Source organism: Phodopus roborovskii, unplaced genomic scaffold (assembly GCF_943737965.1).
Source record: "Phodopus roborovskii unplaced genomic scaffold, PHOROB, whole genome shotgun sequence".
NCBI lineage: Eukaryota > Metazoa > Chordata > Mammalia > Rodentia > Cricetidae > Phodopus > Phodopus roborovskii.
The window spans coordinates 4,225,815-4,251,496 of NW_026126482.1; the positions used below are offsets into that span (position 1 = coordinate 4,225,815).

The 25,682-nt window shown below is 46.1% G+C and overlaps 1 protein-coding gene across 1 annotated transcript in view; it reads right to left on the reverse strand.

Annotated features, from left to right (window-relative positions):
* The window catches only part of Ntrk2 (neurotrophic receptor tyrosine kinase 2), a 320,583-nt gene that overhangs the window by 59,905 nt on the left and 234,996 nt on the right, over nucleotides 1–25,682 (reverse strand). Inside the window, exons 13-15 of the mRNA XM_051194182.1 lie at nucleotides 22,303–22,433; nucleotides 11,262–11,434; nucleotides 4,983–5,217 (exon numbers count right to left, since the gene is read on the reverse strand). Of these exons, the coding sequence (XP_051050139.1) occupies nucleotides 4,983–5,217; nucleotides 11,262–11,434; nucleotides 22,303–22,433 (539 nt within the window). The remainder of the gene's footprint in view (nucleotides 1–4,982; nucleotides 5,218–11,261; nucleotides 11,435–22,302; nucleotides 22,434–25,682) is intronic.

Consider the following 25,682-nt stretch of genomic DNA (forward strand, 5'->3'; position numbering starts at 1 on the left):
AAATAAATAAATAAATAAATAACTCAATGGACGCACAGTGGCAGAGTAATGACCTGGTAGAGTGATGTCCTAGCACAGGGTGACACAAATCTGCTCTGATCATCCCTGAATGTCGGGGTTTGCCGGAGGAGAGGAGGAAGAAAACAAAACCACAAAAAATAAAATAGAAGCCTGGTGCAGAGAGTTGCTAATTAGAACAATCTAGAAAACAAAAATGCTAGAGTAATTTTGGCCCCACCATGCTGGGCTGGTTTCAATGCAAACTCAGTGTTGTGATTTCCTCTCTGCTCTGGGAGGGTGTAATTAACTCAGCTGCAATGGGCTTGAGGCTCAGGTTTCCAAGGGCTACCAGCTCCCTCGTGACCAGGAACAGCTGCCACCAGCTACTCCCAAGAGCACAGCGCTGGGGCTACCCCACAAGGCTGTGCACAAGCCACCGTGAGCAGAAGGTCCAGGCACCTAATGGGGTTAGATCGCCCTTGAAGATCAGGGATCTGTTACTTCCCAAACTAGTCCGTCCATCCCTACTTGCCACCTTTGTGAAATAACCTAGACGTGATGGTTTAAATGAGAGTCCCCCATAGGCTCATGCATCTGAACATCCCCAGTTGGTGGCACTGTTTGGGAGCTATGGGATGTCTAGAATAGGGGCTATTGATGGAAGAAGTCTATCACTGGACACACAAGACTTTAGAGTCAGCCCACCTCCAGCTTGCTTTCATGGCTTCCTGGCTGTGTAGTTGAGATAGGATCTTACGGCATCCAGCTCTGGCTCCCACGCTTGCTGCTTGCTGCCACGCCTTCCCTGACATTATGGATCTCTATGAGTTCTCTGGAACCTCAAAGCAAAATAAACTCTTCCTTCTGTATCAGCTGTTTTCAACCTGTGGGTCATGACCCCTTTGGGGGCTTGAAAGACACTTCCACAGGGGTTGCCTAAGACCTTCGGAAAACACAGAGATTCATATTACGATTCAAAACAGTTGCAAAATTACAGTTATGAAGTAGAAACAGAAATAAATTTATGGATGGAGGTCAGCACAGCACAAGGAACTGTGTAAAGGGTCGGTTACATCGGGAGGTTGGAGGCTCACTGTTCCGTAAGTTGATTTGGGTCATTGAATTTTATCACGGCAACAGAAAGGTAATCCACTAGGCTAACCCAACCTTCTCCTTGGTCATTGTGGCTAAAAGGGCTTCTGACATTGGTGAGTACATCACTTCAGAATGTGGTATGGACGGTTGATGCAGATACGAAGGAAACACTGAGAAAGAGAACCATCGACAAGAAAAGCTCATGACCTGGAGATGGTGTCAGGGACCACAGAGAGACCATGATGGTGGTGTGGAGGCAAGGGTGTGCAGGGCTCTCCTGAAAATCCAAGCAGCCAGCCCTGCTCACCTACTTGATGGACTCGACGGCACGTTGTATGCCGCACTACTCCAATAAAGAAAAATATCCCCAAGCCAATTATTTAACAGTGCTTTAATGAAGCCAAAAGGTGAACCATCACTCTACAGTCTTAGAAAAGGCTAAATAAAACACCAGATTCGTTTCCCAAGTTTCCTACCTGCCGTCCTGTCTTCATTGTTATTGACCTATGTTCCCTGTTCCTTTCCACCTATGACAGAGATCCATGCAAAGGTATGCCTTCCCCTCATTTTAAGTGAGGAAAACAACTCCCCCTGCAAAGTACAAACTTTGCAACTACAACTGAGTAATGGCCGTGAATAAGGGGATGGAGTTAATGGATTTTTATATATTTGTTATTGTTTTTGAGTGTGAGTGTCTGTCTGTGTGTGTTTGGGTGATTTCATTCACACCACATGCCTGTAGGTGCTCTTGAGAGCAGGAGAAGGCTTGGATGCCCTGGCATTGGGGTTACAGGCGGCTGTGAACTGCCAAACGGTCTGCTGCAAGAGCTGAGCAACTCTCAAATTCCTAGTGTTACTTCTGAAGCATCTTTCATAACCGCAAGAATGTCAACAACATTGAATACACGGAGAACTGGAAATTACCACTTCCTGTAATCAATGTGGCAGGAAGTACTTCAGTACCTTTTATGCATTTATTATTACTATTAAGTCTATGTGCTTGTGTGAGTTCATGCACACCACATGTCTGTCGATGGCCTTGATGGTGGAAGAAGGCTTTGATGCCAGGCGTTGGGTCTTATGTCATAAATAGAGGGTTTTCCGAACAAATGACACTAAGAGATGGTAGACCACAAATGCCACTGTTTAAATAATTCACAAATGTTCAGGACAAATTTATATAGTAATGGCAGCTACTATTCTAGTGTTTTTTGTTTCAAGATTTCTTTTATTAAAAGTGCACAAGGCTGTTGGACTTTTAAGTCTACTTATAATGTACCTTAAACAATTACATAATTCTGAAGCCACACCCCATACCCTAAACCATGTACCCAGCAGTAGTAACTCTTTGATGTCCTCCCGCAAGTCCCCAGAAATGGAAACCAACTTACTGCCTCCTTAGATTTTTTCACTCCAGACACTCCTTGAAATGGAGTCACGTGACACTGACCTCTCACGCCTGGTTTCCTTCTCTTACTATCATGGTTTCGTTTCTGTTTCATTAATCCTTTAGATTTATTTAGTTTAGTTTGTGTGTGTGAATGTTTTGTCTACATATGTGTATGTTCATTCACCGTGTGTGCCTGGTGCCTGAAGATGTCAGAAATCAGATCCCCTGGAACTGGTGTTGCAGTTGATTGTGAAACACCAGGTGAGTTCTGGGAACCAAACCCAGGTCCTCAGCAAGAGCATCCAGTTCTCTTCACCTCAGCTTCTCAATATGATGATTTAAAATTTTACCTATTTGTGTGATGGGTTAGATTTCATTCCTTTGTAATGCTGAGTAACATCCCATTGGCTCATCATGCCCTGTTTATCCATTCAACAGTTGATCAATACTTAAGTTGCTTTAGACTTCATAAATAACTTTCCTACCAGCTTTTGTGTAAACAAAACTTCAATTCCTTTGGGTATATTCATAGGAAATAATTGCTAGGTTATATTGTGGCTTTATGATGGAAAAACAAAATAGAAGCAATTGCTAAGCTATATTCCCAAGCACCTGCATAGCTTGGCCTTTCACCAGCAACGGATGAGAATTTTAACTTCCCCACACACCCGCCACACGCACGTACTACTGTCTGTCCATCTTTATTAAGGCATCGGTGTTGTGAAGTGACATCTAATTGTCATTGTCCTTTAGTTCCCTAATGACTGGCTGCTCGGGATCTCACCATGTGCTTCTTGGCTTTTCCGTATCATCTTTAGAATGACGTCTGTTAAAACATTTTGCTTCGTTTTGAATTGAGTGACTGATCTTTTTTATTATTGAGATTTTTGATATCTGTTTTCCAAGTTATTTTTCTAGAGAATGTTGGACTTTCACTTACTTAGTCCCAGCCTGGGGATGAACTACACTCTTATTGATCTGCATAATAATTAAATCGCCACATTTATTGAGTTATTTCTTTGTTCCAAGTCCTTTACAACCTTTATTTAAAACGAGAAATTAAAAGCTGTTGTTTGGACTATGTGTTTATTCTTTTCATATTCATGGATATTAGCAAAACCCTTTCTCAGAGAATCACCATTTGTTTCTTCTGAAACTGGGAGATACCCATCCCCATCTCACACCAAGAAGAATAAACTTAATAAAACAGATATGAGGATAAAATACCATCTGTACTTTAGATGCCTAGAAAAAGTCAACCACTTACAGGATTGAGGTAGGAGCTGCTTCCAGGTTCTGTTTTAGACCCTTAAGATTAAGAATGCTCACATCTCCTGCAAGCACCAAGAGAATGCCCCAGCTGGACTTCTACTCACTCCCCACCCACCAGATGTGAGCTTATCAAGCAAGAAGCACCACCAAACAGTCTGCTGAAGAACATGGGGCACGGCATACATCATTTCCACAAGCAAACTGCAGCAAAGTTGGCCATAGAAAAGAATATAGTATGCAGACTAAGACGCTTCACCTTCAAGATTAATAATGAGGAGCTGCACAGAGGCCAAGGGTGGCTTTGGCCCCATCAGCCCTCCCTGTTCTGGAAGGTGCAATGTGACACAAACAATAACCAAACAAAGACATAAAGACCACACTGAACCTTCCCTCTGCCATGACTTCTAGGTTTCCAGAAATGTCTCCACTTTTAACATCCAAGTTCCAAAGCCTCTATTTACAAATACTCAGAGTGTACCAACCACAAGCAGCCAATGGATTTGAAGCACTGTCCGTAAATCCGGCCATATGTGATGACACTCTCCCAGAACAGGACAGCAGAACCTCTCCCACTTCACCCATGTGTATAAATGCTCTGTTACTGTCACCTAAGCTGGCTCTGTGAGGGAGCAGCCAAAGTCTCCTGGACTACCGTTTATATAAACCAATTCACACTTATTTCATTCCCAGCACCAAACAGCAACTCCTGGTTAATCCTTGATCCTTGTCTCCTCAGCCAACACTCTGGCAATGCTGATGCAATGTGACACACCCCTGTGGAAAGTCATGGTGAAGAAAGGCTCCCAATAACACTTACGTGTTGGGCACACACATGACCCAGAACATGACGATGCTCCAAGTGGCACTTTTAAGAGGTAACTTGGGGAAAATGGGACCAACAGGTCAGCTTTATAGTCCAGTCTTGCTAGTGTCCAAATTGGAAGAGATTTAGAAAGAGGGCCTCTCATTAAAGCTCATGCATGCAAAAATAAAGAGGAATAAAGATGGCGGGAGACACAGAAAGATGACATCCACCTACATTCTGATGAGAGACCCCTGGCAGGAGGTCACACCCACTGCCACCAGGATCTTGGAGGTCTCTAGTACTGTGAGGTGTCCATTTCCATTGACCAGTGATGCTCCCTTATGCCAGTCCAACAAACCACATAAATACACTGGGCTCCCCACCAGGTAAGGGTGTCTCCTTGCTGGAGCAGCTACTCACCCTATAGTAGTCGGTGCTGTACACGTCCCGGGACATGCCGAAGTCCCCAATTTTCACCAGCAGGTTCTCCCCCACCAGGCAGTTCCGGGTGGCCAGGTCCCGGTGCACAAAGTGTTGGGATGCCAGGTAGACCATGCCTGCTGCAATTTGCTGTGCGATATGCAGCATCTGAGACTGTGTCAGCTCCGTGGGCGGGTTGCCCTCTGCCATCAGCACCGCATCCGGCCCGTGTGCCCTGTGAGAGAACACAAGGGGCTGGAGCCTCAGCCGGAAGACTGGAAGGACCCTTAGTTTCCTCTCAGTGGCTGGGGCTGGAGCACCTGCCTGACTTAGGTGAAGAGGCCAAGAGGCTCCGTTCCACCCACAGTTTTATCTCCACAGCCAAGAGGGCTCCTGGCTGTCTCATTTCTCCTGAATGGGATACCTGGGGCTGTGCGGGCTGGAATGGTGAGCCCTCACGCCAACACATCAACTGGCTTATGTTTCAGGGAATTCAGAGCTCTGCTGCCATGAGACATTGGCCACAGCCTTGAACTCCTGGCTGAGATGGAGTATAAGCAGGAGTGGAATCTGGCCCTCCTAGAGGCGTGGCCCTAGCATCAGTGGGGTCCGGGGCTTCCTCCAAACGGTGATGCAGCAGGCCACCCTGCCCCAAGCTGACCACTCCAGATGTCCCTGTCATTCAGCTCACCTGATCTGTGACCAAGTGCGGCTTTCGACTCACCCCTGACTCTTTCAAGACTGGAGTCCTAGCTAGCAAAGTCCCTCATCCCCACCAGCCCAGGACACAGATCCCTGTGCCCCTGTATCCTGACTCGGTGCTGCAGGGGGCAAAGAAACATGAGCTGCCAGCTCTGCATGGCTTGGGCAAAGCTCCCCTCCACCCCAAGGAAAATAAGGAAGGGGGGAGGTGTCTCCACCAGGAACTCACTGGAAACACTTGCAGCAAAGACCGAGGGAGAGCTCTCAATGCATTTAAAGAGGGTGGCTCCACCTGTGGGTCCCAACACTTTAAGCCTGGATTCGGCCTTCCTGAGCCATTCAGGCCCAGACACACCCCTTTGTCCCTGGGCTGCAGCCTGCAGTGACTCTCCCTTTCTCTGCGTTTCTCAGCAATGTTGTCACTAAGCCTTTCCCTCTGCTTCCTCTGGGAGCAAGCTCTGGCAGAGGCTTGGGGTGTGTCCCAGTCCACCACCGCTACCTAACTCCCTGATCTGGGGAAGTCTTTGAACTCTACTAATCTGCTGTTTCCTCGTTAGTCAAAGGCACAAGGGGATATTACGCTGGGTGATCCTTTGGTTCCCTCTGTCTCTGAATATATAGATTTAACCATTCTCTTGGGAGAAGATTCCTGGTTTCTTACCAGGCAAGACTCAACAGATTCCAACTCCCCCTCTCAGTAAACCCCAGTCTACAGCTGCCTTTGGGGCACCAGGAAGTGCCCTCAGGAAAAAGTCCCTGGAGGCTGTAAAACAAACACAGCACAGAAGCAGAAGCTCAGGCTGTCAGTGCCAACATAAGAGAGTTCTATAACTTACTGGGTCTCTGCCTTCATTCTGTAAACCAGACCTTTTGAAAGCTGTCCTAAACCATTGCCATGAACAAGAATCCATAGTGTGTCTAAAGGAGGGCGGGCCTTAAACAAAATAACTGGTCTGTAATGGAACTATAGAGAGATGAGGGAAATGGGAACTTGCCTTTTCTTAGATACCAAAGTCCTTCCCGCCTCACAGAATACACACTGAGACCTCAACCTCCGGTAAAGGACCCAGAGATGCACATAAACTAGTTGGGGATCCAAAAGACTAAGAGAAACTTGAGGCATTCAAGGAGTAAATAAAGCAAGTCAATGCCAGCCATTGTGCCAGCTACATAAAGCTGGACACCTGAGTCTGCAGGATGCATCCATTCCAGGGGGAAGTGTCTGAACCCCTCAGGTGACAAGCATCTCTCTGCAAATCTCCTGTACCAGCCTCCTGTTCCTGCAGCAAAGGGAAGCCGGGGGCCCTGATATCAGGGCTCTTCATAGCGCTGTGCATGCAGGAGGCTCTCACACCCTCAAACCTCACACCTTCTGAGACAGCAATGAGGCTTTTTGGTGGTAGCCTCAGCATAGCGTTGCTTTCTTGGAGCAGATGCCCCTCAATAAAGTGAGGACAGGTTAGTCTCCTGGAAGAGTTCTGAAGAGGACCAAGGAGCCCAGGTCCTCCGGCATCTCTTGAAAATAAAAAGGAGCTCCTTAAAGGATAGCAATGGTCATGCCTCTCCGGTGCTCTGGCTTGGGGAGTCCACAGCAGGCATATGGGACCTAGAAGAATCTGCTCAACCTTCCTGGCCCAGTGGTCTCCAGCATGGGTTGCAGCTGGCAATTTACCGCCCTTAACCGGTTCTGCAATTCATACCTCTTTCCTTATTATGTGTTTGAATGTGCAGTGTGAGGGACTAATCTCAGGGCTTGTGCTGATGAGGTAAGTAAGTGCCTTACCATCGAGCTGCACCCAGCCTCTTTCTGATTTGTTAAGAAAAAAGTGAGCTTATTGTTAAAAAAAAAAAAAAAAAAAAAAAAAAGTGAGTTTATCTGTTAAATTTACTATAAAAATTGATTGGCACAGAATAGTTATTCACATTTACGGGTTAGAGTATTTTAATGCATTTGCATAATGTATAAGGCATGATTAGACCAAAATAACTGACAGACATATCATTTTAGAAATTTATCTTCCCCTTGTATTAATAGCATCATCGCTATAGCTATTTGAAAACATGTAATTAACTGTTGCCAACCATTGTTGCGAATGCCGGTCATTAAGACTTCTCCGTCTCACACAGTGGCTCCTATACATCATTAAAGAGTTCACGGGGACTTCGCATGGCAGCTCCTACACACTCTTACAGCGGGCACTTCTCGGGAGGAAGGAAGGGGGTGCAGGGGCCATGGCTGATCTGATTACTTTAACTCTGCTACAAGGGTTATCATAATAATATTCAGTTTATTTGTCTTTACATTTTTATTTTTTAAATATAATTTGGTTTTCACAAATTAACACACCTTATGTGCTTAGAAATTCTGAAATTCTGAATAAATACTATTTGTTATTACTTGAAGATTGCTCATCTACCTTTCTGTACATTAAGAGGGAACTTGGGAAAGATTCTAAAGGGAAAAGCTGTGAAATGAAATTTCTCTTCTCATTGTCTATGCCACCTCGTGTGAGACCTAGCTGTGTGTGTGCTTTTTACATGAAGAGAAAGGCTAGAGTCATAAGACATCTGGCTTTCCTAGGCACTGCCAAGATGCTTGGGGAATCTGTCATGGCGGCTGTGTGCCAGGTTCTCCTCCCGGGAAGAGGACAGCCTGTCCTTGCAATGCTTCGCTGCACCTGAGTCTGCTTCTTGGCAGCCACACTGGTCCAGAGTTTAGCAGATTCTGGGATCAAACCGGCTGAGTTTGCAAGCTCTCCACACCTTCTGTAGGGTGCCAGGGGAGAGCTTCAGAAGGCGGGGGTAAGGTGGGGTATGGTTACTGTCAAAGTCAAAATATAAGGGGCAACAGATACACTCACACAGGCACACAGCACACACACACACACACACACACTAATATTCACACATGCACACACATGCACTCACATACAGACATATGCACACACATGCATACACACTCATATGCACACATATATGCACACACACATGCACTTAAAGACACATACACACACTAATATTCACATAGGCACACACAGGCACACTCACATATACACACTCATTTGCACATACACACTCATATGCATATACACACTCATATGCACACAGACATGCACATACAGACACACACACTAATATTCACATATGCACACACATGCACACACTCATACCCATACACATTCACACCCACATACACTTGAATACACACACTTATGCAACACACATTCACATTCATACACACAGGCACACACATGTACAAAACACCATGCATTCATTTCTACACACAGTCAACCCACACATATCCACACACGTTCATACATTCGTGTACATACACACATTCTCATACATATACACAGACACACACACACTCCCACACACCCTCACATTTACACACAGCACACATTCACTAATACACACATGTACTTACACTCACAAAATCATACATATACCCACTCACACCCATAATAAAAACACACACACACACACACAGAGTCTGAACATTCAAATGCATGAAACTGTATCCAGATAATTGCATGTGGGTTTATTTTGTTATAGTATTTAAGAAAGACCATTTTGGGATTAGGGAGAAAGCTGGAGGATGATGAAACTATTTCTCATAGGAGCATCTAGCTCTCAACCAAAGTCAGGATATTCTTCTTCTCACTTTAACTCTGACAATACAAACTACAGAATCTGCCATTACCCCCGCCTTTCGCCTACGATGAACTCTGTTAACACAGGACAGTGGGTAAGGTGTTGCTCAATGCCTTGAGGGTCATACACTCCTTTCTCACCTGGATACCCCCCCCACACACACACTACACACAGGACTGTAGGGAAAGCAGAATTCAGCTCAGGCAAGAACTGAGCAGTATGTGTAACACAGACAGAGCCTGTGAAAACGGTCCAGACAACAGCGACCTGCGGAGACAGTTCTAAAGCTCTGTCCCTTCAGCCATCCCTTCTATGTGAGGCTCTGGGCAGCAGCCTGGGACACAAGAGGAGGGCTGGAGGACCATGTGTGACCGTTACACAAAAGATGCCACTCACTGGGATTTTTGAATCCCTGAGCCAAAATGACGAGGCAAACATGACCGAAATGGTGGGTCGTGGGATCAACAGTTACTGATAACTCCCCTCTAAAGGTGTCCTTGGGGTGCGAACTATGTTGCCTTATCAGGTAGGGAAAATGAGGCCATTCATCATGGCTTTTGTTCCTCCCAAGTCGTAATTCTCCACCAAAGGACACGAAACGTGCAGACTAATATTTCAAAGATGACAGCTGATGCAAAGGAAAAGAAGACACCGAAAGGGACTTGTGGTAGAGGAGTCTGGTGACCCACTCAGGAGCCACATGCCATTGGCGTGGTGGAGAAGGGACACCCCGTGTTCTCTGTCAATGCTGGGACATGCATGAAGTGCCTCACCCCGATGACATCCCGCGCAAGGTACATTTTCATCTCTGCCTGATGCAAATGAAGATAGTATCTGCTGTCTTCCATGTATGTCAGCGTGGCATCTGTATACTCGCTATATGCTTCTCTCTAGACAGTCACGGGATGGGGACCCTACCGGGGTGACAGGCAGCCCAAAGCCATGCTGTTAAACTCATCTCTTCATGTGACCTCTTTGCTGACTGAGTTGATCACCAGGAGGATTCTTCTGCAGTTGACCCAGTGCACCTGTCATACTCCATCTCAGTACACACCATCACGCAGCTCAGTGCCAGCTTCACGTCTGTTGGGGGTTGCAACCTTGCGGTTCTCTGTGACTTAGTCTCACATTACAGAACAAGTGGCTTTCCTCGTGGCTCATGCTCACTCTGTCTTGCGTCTCCTTCTCCCATTGTCTGAGGGAGGGGACTTCTGGAGAAGACATTGCTGGACTAAGACCTAGTGAGGGCAATGCTAGAAATCCAAGTGACTCTAGCACCCCGCTTCTCTTATAGGGACCCCGCTTATGCCCACATCGCTCAGGGAACCTTGTTAGCAGTAACCACAAGAAGTTACAAGACTTCAACGGCTCCGTCAGATGTTGCTCCTACCTTTTCCTTTGAAATCTTTGGTCTTTGGGCTCCGTCCATTTCATTCTAGATCCAAGAGTTCCTGAAGTCAGATCAGCCCACACAATAGCCTCCACACCCCCAGGCGGTTTCCTCCTTCCGGTTCCCCCGGTTCCTGTCATACCCGGTGTCCAGGTTCTTCACTGTGACCCCACGACACCATCTATGGTGCTGCCCGCCCCTGTACCTTAGCTTTTTCCTGTTTCTGTAGCCTTGGTCAATACTTATGTTTTGTCCACTTGGCACACCTTTTCAGACACTGCCAAACGAACGCAGACTGACTGATTAGCTGCACCTTAGGTGGGGATACCAGGCATGGAGAAAGAGAAATGTGTTCTTCCCTTCCCTCTGTTCCTTCCTCTGCTGTGTGTGGGTGTGGCCATCACCAGGGACCCTCCAAAGAAGGGCCTGTGCTTCCCTTCACCGTCCCCAGGAGCTTCCCACCCTCACCAGTTACCTGAGCAGCGGAGCTCTGCCCTCCTGTCAAGCCCAGGTTGGCTCCACCCCTCATGTACCTAAGGAACTTGTTGAGGTCTCCATGCTTCATGTACTCAAAGACCATGATGAGTGGGTCGCCCTCCACACAGACGCCGTAGAACTTGACGATGTGCTCGTGCTGGAGGTTGGTCAGCAGCTCGGCTTCACGGTGGAAGTCCTTGCGGGCATTGTCACTGGCATCCTTCAGTGTCTGTTGGAAAGGGGACATCAAAGGGAAGGTTGTTTCAATAGGGAATCCCATCGGTGAGTCCTGAGGATGTTATAAGGCGTGGCCATGTATCTGAGTAATTACATGGAATGTCAGGAAACATCCTGATTCCTGAGGAAGTAGTGATTGTGTTTGCGAGGCCTCATCCTCATAGGTGCACAGAGGTTTGTTCTGTATGGATGATTCTCACTGGTCCCCCGGGGAGCTTATCTTACAGGCTTCACACTTCTTACCTTTGATGTAGACCAATGAGGAGGAGGGTTTGTTTTCCGTCACTTCACGGTACCTACTGAGACTTCTATGGCTGCATGCATACCTCACCCCTACTCCTGTAACCCTTGAAACAGTTGTTTTCTTAAAATTTCCACCGATGTAGACGTATGTGCACGGGGTGATAAGTGCATGCCTGTGTGTGTGTGTGTGTGTGTGTGTCTGTGTGTTTATGTATGTGTGTTCATGAGTGTGTGGGTGTGTCTATCTGTTTTGTGTGTATATGTGTGTTTATGTATGTGTGTGTATGTGTGTTTGTGTGTGTATGTGTGTGTGTGAGAGAGAGAGAGACACACACACACAGAGAGAGACCATAGAGACTAGAGGTGCTGGATCCCTTGAAGCTGGAGTTGCAGACAGTATAGTTAGTAGTACTTAGGCACGTGTGTCCCCTGCAAAGGCATTATGTAGTCTTCACCACTGAGCCATCCCTTGAGCTCCCTCAAGCCCGTGATCGCAGGACCTCATAGGAAGCTCAACAGCACGAAGAGGTGCCAGAACCCCTGACAATCATGGGGTGGGGTACAGACCTGGGGTAAGGAGCAAGAAGCATGTATGCTCCATGGTGTCCTACCCATGATGCTTTTAGTCATGTCATACATGTATACTCTGTTAGCCAGAACTGTGGTAGATCCAAAGAGACACTGAGCTGGCCTTGGTGGTACATGCATTTAGGCAAGGGATGAAGAAAACGGTCATGGAGAATCGCAAGCCCGAGGTTAGTGTGCCTAGCACACGTGGAGCCCTAGATTTAATTGCTGTAATCACAAGAGAAAGAAATAGACATCAACCCTGATCTTGACCCAGGTGATTATGAACACGTAGGGAGAAAAGACATTTTATAATTAGCTATGTATCTAGCACCCTGAGTGAAGCAGCTTCCCTACCTCTCTGCTTGGCCTGTCCTTGGCATTTCTCTCCTGCCTGAGCGTGGTTCTTCAGCCTTGGCCTTGCCCGCGCCCCCTGAGGCCATATTGTGCCAGTTTTGCCATATGTAATGCTTGTAGCTGCTCGGCTAACAATGTATCCTGCCTTCCCATCCTGCACAAAGTCCCTCCTTTACCTGGAACGCTATCGTGGGTGTGGTCGCTGGCAAAGAAGTTGAACTACGCTCCTCCCCACCGGCGTGCACATCCCGGTCCCCGGAATGTAAGAATGTCACCACCTTCTTACATATGACCTTACATATGACACCTGCATATGACCTAAGTAAGGATCCCCGTGTGTGGGGATGAGCCTGAGTTGCTTGGGTGAGCTCAGTGCCAAACAAAGGCACCTGTAAGACAGAAAGACAGGAAGAAACCCCTCCCCAGAGAGGTTAGATAGCAGGTGTGAATATCAATATCCAGTTAGATTCGGGTATGGAACAGGTCTAAAGCCGGGACATCCAGTGGGTTTGTACTGAATGAGAAAACTTAGCACTATGTCTAACATCCAAGAGTGCTGCCAGGCCCTGGTCATTTCCAGGCACCTACCTTAGCCCTGCTCTCCCTGCAGGGACCTTCCTGAAGGGTGTTACCTACAGACCATGGGGTGTACCACTGCCTGTGCTCCATAGGAGGCAGATCTGAGCTAGATCCCGGCAAGAGAAACATTTGTGGATATTGTTAGTATAACGTGGACTTGGAAAAAGGAGAGGAAGGCTGAGCGCTGACTTCACCTCAACAGAAGCCTCCGTGGCTTGAGTAGAATTGCTGAAAACGGTGTTTTTTTGCGCTGTCTCGGGCTTAGGGGACAAGGTGCTGTTCATCACCGAGTCTTTCACAGCCTGAGTCTTTAGGGGCCACCATCCACAGAGAAGGGAGCATCAGTAAGTATGCTGGATTCCCTGAGGGAGCAGCCACTGCCGCCGGAGATGGCACTGCCAGCCCATGCGAGCCTCCGGGGCTAGCCCTTTCCCTGAGGGTGGCTCTTCAAGGGCACTTAACGTTCTCTCTGGAGTAGTGACTGGCCTCACCGAGACAGGAGTCACAGGAGTCGCTTCCATCAGCCCAGGGGTGAGGGCATCTTAGGGGAAATTGTGAAGTGGCCCTCCACTCTCCCCACAAGCACCGTGGGCTCTGCCTGGAAATGGGAGCGGATTTGGATGGTGGAGCGCTCAGAGGCCAGGAGTCTCTGATGGCCATTGCCATGGAAACAGCACTCTTCCTCGCACAAGAACAAAATGAACAGTGGCAGAGAACTAGGGTGTGGGTCCCTGCTTCTTGAGTCGGAAGAAACTGAGCTTGCTACTGTTCCCCTGTATCCCAGATTAAGTCTACTCAGGTCCAGACTAAAAGTTCTTATCTTTCCCTCACGTAGGCAGGGGCCCGCGGTGAGCTTATCATGAGGGTTTTGTTTGATTTGATTTTGGACATGATCATGGTTTGGAGTCTTCTTTTTCCACAAGTCTTTCTGAATTTCTCAGTGGGAATTTAGCAGATGAGGTGAGGGGTGTGGAAACATGGAGATGAGCTTGGTCCTCTGCCAGGCCCCCCTTCCTTGATCTCAGAGAAAACACACAGACCCATGCATGCATTCCTCGCCTTGCATTTTGGTTTGGGGACTACACCACCAATTCACTGGATGCTGACTCAGCACCAAGCAACTGGAGAAACCCTCAGGTCCAAGGTCTGCAGGAAGTAAGTAGAACAGAAATGAAAGGTGAGCAGCCCCCAGGAAAGTGCAGGGTCAGCCAAACAGGGGCGAAGAGCAACAAGCCTGGTACAACTCGCTCTAAGCTGGGGAGGGCTGCCCCATGCCCTCTGTCCTGGAGGCTCAGCCCCTACATCTGCCCTCCTTCTTGCAATGCTACAGTGGTGCTCAATTGGAAGAGGTTTAGGCTAAAGCTGAGAGTCCCAGGTTCAAATCTTGGGCACAACCTGCTCCTCTCTGAGCCCTGCTTTCCTCTCCTGTGGAGGGAGAATAACCCCATGCAGTTCTTCGGGGTGATGGAGGGACAGTGAAGGAGCAGGAGTTGGGATGCTCCCCGGGACCCTTTGTGAAGAGGGTCACTGATGGGATTTGAATTTGAAAACAGGTCCCTGAATTCAGTTTTCTCATACTAGGGTCCACAGAAGATGAAAGATGCATGGATAAGGTAATGGGCCCTGCTCAAGGCATGACAGTGGCATTGCTTCTGGGGAGAGCATTGCCTCCTGCAAGGCTGCCTAAAGCCCCAGGAAGTATCAGGCTCTGTGCGGGGGGGGGCGCGGAGCTGTGGCCCCCAGACGCTCCTACAGTTCAGGATTTACAGGAAAGCTTATGCCTAAAGCCTTGTGTTTAGCACACTCGCTAGTAGAAAAGGGGCTGATCCGTTCGGGTCTTTGTCACAGGACATAGACAAACCCTGCAGAAGAGCTTTCCAAGAAAACTCTAATTATGTCCTGTTGATTCAAGAATGCTAGAAAGACAGGGAAATGCTAGACACAGAAAGGGAGAGAGAGAGAGAGAGAGAGAGAGAGAGAGAGAGAGAGAGAGAGATTCAGAGGAGAGGAGAGAGAAGGGGGAAGGAAGGGAAAGGTAAAGAGAGCAGAGGATTGAAGAGGAGAGAAGGGAGGAGGGGAGGAGAGCGGAGGTGAGGTAGGGAGGGCGGGGCACGGCAGGTGAGGGGAGGGGAGGGAGGGGAGGGGAGGGGAGGAGAGGGCAGGGGAGGGCAGGGCAGGGGAGGGCAGGGCAGAGGAGGGGAGGGGAGGGCAGGGCAGGGCAGGGGAGGGCAGGGCAGGGCAGGGGAGGGCAGGGCAGGGGAGGGGAGGGGAGGGCAGGGCAGGGGAGGGGAGGGGAGGGGAGGGGAGGGCAGGGGAGGGCAGGGCAGGGGAGGGCAGGGCAGGGGAGGGCAGGGCAGGGGAGGGGAGGAATGAAAGAAGGAGGACACACTCTTCTTCTTTGAGAGGAGCAGCCCCTAGATTTTAACCAGCACTCAGCATCTCCACTTCCCCAGTGTGAGCTCTTAGTGCAATGTCAGAAACTGGGGCTCAGTCACATTTTTTTAAAATCAAAAGTGATTTTACTATTCATGGACCAAATGCATCCTGCAAACCTGGCACCCTCCTGTGAGCCCATCCATTTTTGCATGGTGGGCCCTTTTTTGAAATTATGATTCAATTCTATTTTAAGAGATTTTGGAAAATATGGTGGTAAGGACTTGGCCAAATTCAAATCCTGAATTTGGCGTTAAAAGGACAGAATTTTTGTAAGGATAGAATCGGGGCCAGACAGCAATCAGAAGCTAGAAAAGTCTGCATCGACCCTACTTATAAATATCATCTCTGTTTCGGTACCATGTCTGATTGCCATTTTACTCACTTATGGGAGGGAGGCTTGGCTGGTAGCAGAGCTCCTGGTCCAGGAGAAGCCAGGGGTATTGGGCCCAGCTCACCCTTTAGAGTCCCTCCTCACTTCAGCCTAGTATGTCAATCATGCATCCCTAGCCCCTTACTCCAGCCGACTTGCCATGGTGTTGCTTCTGTTTCTGGGTGGATTTCTGGATACTCCTTGGCTGGGGTCATCTCTGACTCCAGCAGGAGACCTCATTCAGGGCTGAGGTGAGATGCTGCCTGTTGTGTGTATGTAGAGCCGGGATAGTGTAGCGATAGCCAATGACTTGAGCGCAGAAACAAGAGGTCAGTGAAGGGAAATAGAAGGGAAGAGTAAAGGCAAACAAACTGCATTTCAAATGATGAAGCAGAAACTAAAGAAGGCAGGAAGCACTAGCTAGAGAGCAGGAGGGTGCATGTGGCACCTCGCCAAACTCTGCGACGATGTACTTCAAGGCTCAGGTGACTTCAGAGGAGATAAAGCAGGCTCTTAGCAAGGCAGAGCGCCGGTTCTTAGACTATAGCCATCACAGAGATGACGCGTGTTTGCTGAAGACAGACTATGGAAGAAACTGATATTTCTAGTTCCCCATGACACTGCCTGAAACACAAAGAGCAATGGCGGCATTCCCAAGCTGAACAGCCAGGGGTCATGGAGATGTTTGGTCAACGCGCCAAAGATTCTGGGGTGGAGAGCTACTGCTAACAGAAAACCTTCCCTTTCCTTATCTTCTAGCTGTGCCATATCCAATATGGTAGACAACAGTCATGCCTTGATCACCAGTTTAAATGCTGTTACCCCAACTTGTGATGTGACTTAGTTGAAAAACAATCACAGGATTTTGGAAAGTTGACACAAACGAAATTTGAAGTATCTCATTGGTCGTTCATCTTAATAGTTGATGGGATGTCATGAGATATGTGGAATTAATAAACTATACTAATAAAATAGGATTCATCTGTTTCTTTTTACTTTACTAGTGTGTGTATCGGAAAATGTAAAGTTATAACCTAGCTCTATCTGTGGCTCATCCTTTCCCGCTAGGAACCGCCTGTTGTGCAAAAGCCACCTGTGCTCTCTATGAAGAGGCCAAGCCCTGCCTCGGGGACACAGGAAGGCATTTCTAAGATGTAAAGTTGAGAATTAAAGCAGACAACCTTTCTTTTAGGATTGTCACAGTCAGACGAGTCAATAAAAGACGAGTCTTTGCTACAGCATGAAGAGAGCCTGTCTGAAAATGAAGTCAGTGTTAAAGCAAGCAAGCCAGGAGATGAGATGGAGAGCACAGGGAAACACCAGTTGACTGTCTAAAGCCTGCAGGAACTGAAGCCAGGCTAACAGTGATGATGCTTTCCAGCAGGGTGGTTTTCCAGAGCATTGCCCTCAGGACTACATCACTCTGACCTGGGTTTCCCATGATCCCTGCATTCTTTTTAGGAAAGTCAAGTATGGGGTATGAGGTTTAATTGCATTTCCCTGAAGTCAAAACTTTCTTGGGAATCTACAAGTTGCCTGCACTGATGGACTAGGTGAGGATGCTGGGTTGGACCTGCCTTTCGGTGGAAAGATAATTTGTAAGTTACTTTCCCAAAACTCTTAGTAGAGAAACACGCCATCATTTCCTCTGTGGGGAAGAAGGAATTCAGAAACATGTATATCGTCTGCTGAATTCGACAGCACTGGTTAACCCAAGAGTTCACCTGTGTGTCTTCTCCAGCTCCTTTAACTTCATACTTTGAGAGAGTCACTTGCCTTCCCTGGGTCTCAGATTTCTCATCCATAAAACAAGAGGCTATGGTTTTATTTATATGGTTTTAAAGGTCTCTCTCATATTCAGCATTCCTTGTTTCTAGAAATAAACTGGAATTAGCCAGGGAGGGGCATAAATCCTGCAAAGCAGACTTGCAGCTTTATTTGAAACCCCCCCCCCAAAAAATCAGCTTGCATTCAGAATATGGAAAGAAAAAATGTCGCAGATAGGGCAGTCATTGAAATGCATGTTGGACGGAGCCAAAAATAGCTAATGCATTGGCAGTTAATGCAGGGAAACTGCAATGGAGCGTTTCCTTGGCAACCAAGTAACTCAAAGGTAAAGTAACTGGGTAACTGGGTTTGATCAAAGACTAAATTCTTCACTTCTCTCTTCTCTATGGGTTTTAATTTTATTATAATTCAATATAAAGGGGAAAGTTGTTGACAAATCCATTTCACTGAAAACAAAGGTCACCCCTCCCCCCCCAAAAAAAAAGAAAAGGCCAATCCAGTTGAACCAAACAAACAAACCCTCTACCAGGATAGGTATGATCAGCCTGTGTGCCCTTGAAGGTGGGAACATGGCCTAGGACACTAAATTATTTGGGAAAATCAGCACTGAAATTCACATGAATCTGATGTCTGTCAATCTGGATGTAAAGCTTTGGATTTCAAACCAGAGTCAGCTCCTTGCAGAGAAGGAGAAAGGACAATGGCTGCAGTTTCTTAGCATGCAGTCAGTACTGCAGAGGTTGCTAGGCAACAGTGAAAGGCTGTCAAACATCCCCTGGTGTAGCCAATGGAATACGAGCAACCCAAGCCACTGCAGAGAGGTGAGAGGCTGTGCTGTCCTGGAAGATGTGCTCAGTTTGACATCGCTTAAAAAGTGAAACACAAAACATAAATCCTTTAGTCGTGGTCAGAGCAGAATGATGGACTTTTTCTCCCAAGAGTAGTTTAGTTCTGATTACATTTTCAACTGTACTAAATCCCTCCAAGTGAGTGTGCCAGGTTGCAGGGAGGCTCTGTGCAAGGTCTGCAAGTTATTCTGACCTGATTCACAATGGAGCTCGCAAAGACACAACCTCCGAGCGCCAGAGGGTTGACGTTGTGCCCTGACTGAAGCCTGGGTTATCGTAGGTTCTAACAAACACTCATACTCGAGGTCATTGCTGTGAAACTCCTTAGGCCTGTGGTCATGGAGTAAGAATAAAATTCTAATCTACAGTCCCTTTCTCCCTTTTATTTCAGGTGAAAATTTCATTTTAACTACAAGTAGACTTGCAAAGAGAAATCAGGGTTTGACAAAGGGTCAGGACCTTTTATCCGCCCCCCCCCCAGAAGCAGTGTTTAATGAGCAAACGTTGATCACAGGTCACTAATTTACACAAACCTACTACAGGAAAAATGGGTGCTAGGTCTGATTCAAAAACTTTGAGCTGTAATTAGGACTTAAAGACGAGTGGGGGTCTAATCGTCAATGCTAATGGAAGCAGACCCCAAACGCAGCATGCTGTGAACACGGAAGCAGATGGCAAATGGTCTTCTCAAGCCTCTGCTGAGGTTGAGTCAGGTGGGCTAAGACCTACCTGAGAACAATCAGTTTTCCAGCATGGTTAGTAGGCAGGGTCAGCCACTTGGTGTGTGTGTGTGTGTGTGTGTGTGTGTGTGTGTGTGTGTGTGCTCAAAAGGGATCTGAATGCACAAGTTGTGAATCTCCTGAATTTAGTCACACAGCACCTTTCCTTAAAGGCATTGCAAAAATACAGGAAAGTCAGCACAGGGCAGGGATGAGAGGCCAGAGTCACTGAAAACTCTGTTGGACATCCACATACCTGGCCAAGGGTATCCCACACTGTCCTTTATAATCCCCTGGTCATCCAGGAGTTTCACATACTCGAGGGGTCACATGTATGAAGTCATGAAGGGAATTCAGAGCCTGAAGCCTGTCTAGGCTGCCGAACAGAGTGCAAAAACACAGATCCAGCATGGGCCTAGGTCTCCATTTTGCTCATTTGATACAAATGGCCCCGTTAAGGGTAGACACCCCCTGTGATTCTTCCAGCCTGAACACTTGCTCATGTATAAAAGTGCAAAAATAGCAACACATTTGGTCTCATGTACCCCAAAGGTAAAGAAGATTGAAGAAGAAAGCAGAAACTAGACATAGGACACTGCCAAATGCCCTGAATGTGATGTGCCAAAAAAACAGGGAAACTTTATCAGCAGATAGGAGAAAAGAATCCTACTTCTTACAAGAGTGGGAATGAATCACCTCGGGCACCACAGCCCTTCCTGGGGCAGCCTCTGGCCCTCTGGGTCTCACGTCTCTTTTAGAATGGCCCCCTTCTCCCCCTCCTTCCTCAAGCTTCCATCCATTTTCCTACGGTGAAGACAGAATGTGTATTTGACAGCTGATGATTTCTAGAGCCATTGATCCTTTAGTCATTGAAAGGCTAAATACTTTGTTTTGGAACAGATTTTCATTTATTGATACAACTTAAGGTCAATAAGGTGATATGTATATTTCTCCTCTTGTTTAGGTATTGTGTTTATTGTGCTCAGTTAGAAATGTAATGTATAATGTAGTACAGATTATAGATAGTTACCTATGATAGAACTTATAGTTAAGTTAGTTAGTATTTCTAGATATACAGACATATATTTGAGATGGATAGGCATTCTTCAAACCTTTCAAAGACCTACAGAATATGGCATTTAAAATGGTTTAGGGTTTTTCTTGACAATGAGGCACAATTTCTCCTGGCAACACCACCTGTGTCAGAAAGGAAGATGGACATTGAAGAAACGCGTTATGAAGTTTGCCTCCAATATGGCAAGACTAGCCATTTGGACAAAGATACTGCTCTTGTCTGGACTGTTTGACTTTGTGCTATATAAACTGGACATGCAGGGCCCACAGAAAAGTGACTGCTGAAGATGGAAGATACAGAAGAACTTCAGGTGACTGAAAAGGCAAGATGTCTCTGTCATTTCTAGAGTTTATATACTATCCTTCTGTGGTCTTTGAAGGAGTTGAAGACAGATAGTTATGGTTATAGTTTTCCTTAGTTAGGATTCAATGATAAGGTACATATAGGACTTTAGACTCACAAAGATAAAATAGATGATGGAATATTTTCTTCAAATCTTACTAAATGTTAATGGACTAAATATTGTTAACTGTTATTCTTATTTGTGTGATATATTTTGCTATGTTAAGGTTAAAACGCTTCTTTTTATTTAGACAGAAAAGAGGAGATGATGGGAGATGTCATTCTGTATATGTTTCTCATACTGGTTAATAATAAAGCACTGTTAGCCAATAGGAAAGGAAGATAGAAGGGACTAGGAGACAAGGAGAGTTTACAAGCATCATGACACTCCCAACAGGGCTTCTATATGATTTCAGATAATGAGGAGAGAAGAAATACAATTTTTCTATCTGAAATAAAGCTTTAGAAAACTTTTGGTATTCAGGATGGATAACTTTAAGAATAATTTTATTCTCTTAGTTATTCATATATGTATAACATACTTGGTATCATAGTGGAATATGCACCACATTTCCTAAAGAAATAAATGTTGCCTCGTTTATAATGACCAAATAAACATGATCTGTGCAAATGGTCCCTGTTTAGCAGAAACACAACTCAACAAGAACTCTGCCATCCTTCATTAATCTAAGAGGTTAAATTTTATTACATTAGCCATGTCCACATTCATTTGACACTCACTTATTTTACAACTGATATACATATATCAAAAATACCTTGGTGAGTTTGCAAATATATATATATATATATATATATATATATATATATATATATCATGTTTAAAAAATCTGCCCAAGTCCTTTGTGTCATTTTTCTTAAGCTCTATAGAAAATTGTCCTTTTCAATATTAATATTTACCTTATTGAAGACCAGGGCTCCTCTTTTAGTTTGGGGGAAGATGACTTTTAGATTTCTCACTACTGTAGAAACCCTACATGCTCTATGATCGCAGAATCTAAAGGAGATGCCCTCCAACTCTTGGTGAAATCCTATCTATGCTGTAAAACAATACCCTGTGGCTTCACACAGTTTGGAAGGGACAAGTATAGATGGCATATACGAAATAACAGTGCAACACAGTCAATACTCTTTCCTTCTAGTGTCTAGGATATGTAACAAGTCCCAGCTAGTGGAGTCGCCAGCATTGGGAATCAGAGGAGAGGAGCTTGTACCATAGCTTAGATGGTTGATCCCATTGACCTGGATCTAGAATTTGGTTAGTATAACTTTAAAAAGAAGCTTAGAGCTAGCTGTGACCTGAAAATTGGATGATTGCCCCCGAGAATCACTTCTGATGGGCAGTTGAATGTGACCCAAGTGTCCTTCTGGCTACTCATTTGGGCATAAGAATCTAAAAATGCGTCTACCACTGAAGACAGAGTGTACTCACGGATTGGTCACTAAAATACAACAAAATTAAACTCCCACACTTTAGTGGGGCCAGGAACAAGGAGCTACTCTGGAATGTTCTCTTACCTTTACAGCTACCAAGATCTTATCCTGCTCAGGACAGAGGTTATAGCATTCCGCAAGGAAAACTTTCCCAAAGGCTCCTTCACCAAGCTCCCTCTTCAGCACGATGTTGTGTCTCTTGATGTGCTGAACAACTGTAAAACAAAGACACCTGTCACTCAACAGCATCCATAAGGTTGGTCACACCGTGTGTCTATTCCCTCCCCTTCTACTCTCTTACAATATTTGCTGCAGGAATCCTCTCCAGTAATTCCTCTGTTTCTGATCCCCGTGAGCCTCAGGGACTCTGAGCAGTGCTGTTCATGAGTATAGGGATGCAGAGTAACATCCAGTGTGCTAGCAGCATCCGGACTTCAGAGGAGGGGACTGTGCCCATTAGGAGAGCACCGAGTAAAGTCAAGGACCACCCAACTTAAATCTTGACTTTACTCCATGACTGTCACATACTCATTGGGAATTAAGATGCCACTTGGCTCACTTCATACGCCAATAAGACCCAGGCAGGCAAACATTCAACTATTTTGACATTTGACTAACACATTATTTTTTTTTTCCCCAAACAGGAAGGAAGCTGGCAGCAAGGTAGTTAAAGTTACAATTGATTTCATTGTCTTTAAAACTTCTATTGAAGAGTTTTCCGGTGTGAAAACTGAGAGCAGAAGATAGACCTTTGCTTTAGGAAGCGGGCAACAGTATTCGCTGACTTCATTGTGATCTGGGGCATAGATTATCTGAAAATGTCCTTTGCCAATGTATTACCCCCAAACACAGTAGATGTCTCTTTTGTACTTTGGTTCACAAATAAAGATTTTGTTATTGTCAGTATAGTCTGATCGTCAGTATAGTCTACATACTAAATATTACTGAAGGATTGTTTCACAAGTTTGATGAACTCAGTTAACTAAAGCAATCATACTAAGTATGTATGCAACAAAGCAGCCCGATTCTCTGAAAATTCAAGAATGGGGAAAACAAACAAATAAATAAAAACGAAACATATCGACAACAGAAGCCACAATCTGAAGCTTTCATACGACCGAGCTTGCCATTTTCCTCCCTGAAAACATCAGGGATTATCTTAATTTGCTTCACTTTCTATTTCCCTTGAACAAGCCAGGAAGCCCCACCCACCGCAAAGCCCCGCCCACCGCAAAGCCCCGCCCACCTGTGGAGCTTGCCACCCCAGCAGTGCTCTTATTCCAGCCAGTGCTCAACCTTTCCAGACCCTGTGCGATTCTTGCTTCAGTGTCTGCAATTTCACAAGCTCCCAAAGAGCCCCTAGGCTTTGTGGCCTACTCAGATGAAGGCCACGCCCTGGCTCCTCCCAGCAGCTCAAGGCTGTTTTGCCTTCACCCTGGCAGGGCCCCAGCTATTCTGAAGCTTCCCTTGCATCCTCTCTGACCTGTCCTTGCTGACATCTTGAATTCTCCACTCACCCAACCAAATGAACGCCTGCCTCACATCTTCTCTCTCGGGTCTGGGAGCTCAGAGAGATTCGGGAACTTGCCTGAGCTTCAGACATACACCAGGCTGCTGTCTGCTCGTTGGGGTTTGAAGAGTCCACAGACACAGGGCACAGGGGGATTTGGGTTATCTCTTGACTAGACTGTAAGCTGAAAGTCCCTGGGGGTGGCAGGCTCTCAGGGAGGAAAGTGCTTCATCTGGGTCCCATTGTGTTTCATCCTTTCTCCTGAAAGGCCCTGGGATCGTTGGATGCATTTCCCTCAGGATGTCCCCAGGGGCAAGCCACAGACTCCAGGACAAATAAGCAAGTGTCCGTGGCTTAAGCAGGGGGAAGTCTGCCTGCTTCCTTCTTCTGAAGTCAGTTACCTTTTCACTTTGGAAACTTGAGGAAAATCACTGCAAAGTCAACATTAAACTTAAGTGAGGGTCAGTGAGATGCCCCAGAGAATGAGAGCAAGGCTGACAAGCTGAATGAATTTGACTCCTTCAGCCCACATGGTGGAAAGACAGAGCCAACTCCCGCTTGCTGTCCTCTGCTGGACACACAGACACACCAATTAATTAATTAACATAAAAATACCAGTGATTAAGGTTCCCAGCTCCCTCTGTTTGTAGGAACCCTCAAGACAACAGTTGGCTTTGTGAGATTTTCTTTGAAATTTAAACCGTTCCTGTGCCCACTCCCCTGTCCCAAAGGAAATATCACTGACGGAATTTTCCAGACTGGAAATTTGGCGTCCTTGGTCATTTGCCTCATGAGCAGTAGAAAGGAGGCAATTTTCAGTATTATATTTCAATCATATTATCGGCAGTGAAAATAATGCATTGGGCCACAAAGTGGCTGTCTTGGCTTTAACTTACAAGCTGCCTCAAAAACATTTAAATTCAATTCTTGCCATAGATTTCCCCCCCAGAAGTAAAAATGTTATGCACACACAAGGGCAATAAAGTATCAATCCATGTCCATATCCATTATTACTGAATCTAAAACTAATAAAGATATAAATAACTATAGCTCTATCCACTTAAGGTCCCAAGCAGGAAATGTGTCTTTCCCATTTCCAGGATAATGACATTTCATAGAAACCTTGGCCCCATGGACGCAACCTGCCTAGCGCATGGGTCTTTAAGTGAACTCTACTGAGTGCCCTGCTCATGCCAAGAACTAAGTGACCTGATGCTTCTTCTTCTTCTTTTTTTTTTTTTTTTTAAGTATTTTTTTATAGTTGTGGGGAGGAAGATGCCGAACACGAATGGGTCTTCCGCTGGGACACTCCGGCCCTCCTGTTTACCCACAGTCCTTCGTGCCAGTCTACCCTAGCAGTGGCATTTGTAGACTGAACTTTGTGGTAGCAGGCAGACTTTACCACCGTCAAGATCAGCACCCTGCTGATGTTGCAGTGAAGTAGACATTCCCCTGAACGACTCTTCCTACTAGAACACTCCAGACCTCCTCATTGACCATCTGTAAGCATCTGAACATCTCGTGAGGGCCAGTGTATTTTATTAGGAAGCTACCAAACAAGCAAACACAAACCACGAGAGTGAAAAGCAGAATGTGATGTCCTATGATTGACAGCAGCTGGGTGCTAACCAGCTCAGTCTATGGAAGTACGTGGAGTCGGGAGAAAAACGTGCCCAACTTTTGGAAGGGAGCTCATATGAAGATGCAAATGAGGCTCTGGATTTTCATCTACATTTTTATCCTGATGCAAATTAGCACTAAATCGAAAATAGAAAATAAGTATCTAAGATCACAGATGCGAAGCACCTGGACAGCAAAAGACTAAATGTACCCAGATCGTTCTACTGATGAAGTGAGTTACGTAGCAGTACTGAGCCGTCCTCAAGGAGGGGACATTAAAATTAAACAAACAAAACTAAAAAAAACAAACAAACAAAGCAAGGTGTGCTACCGT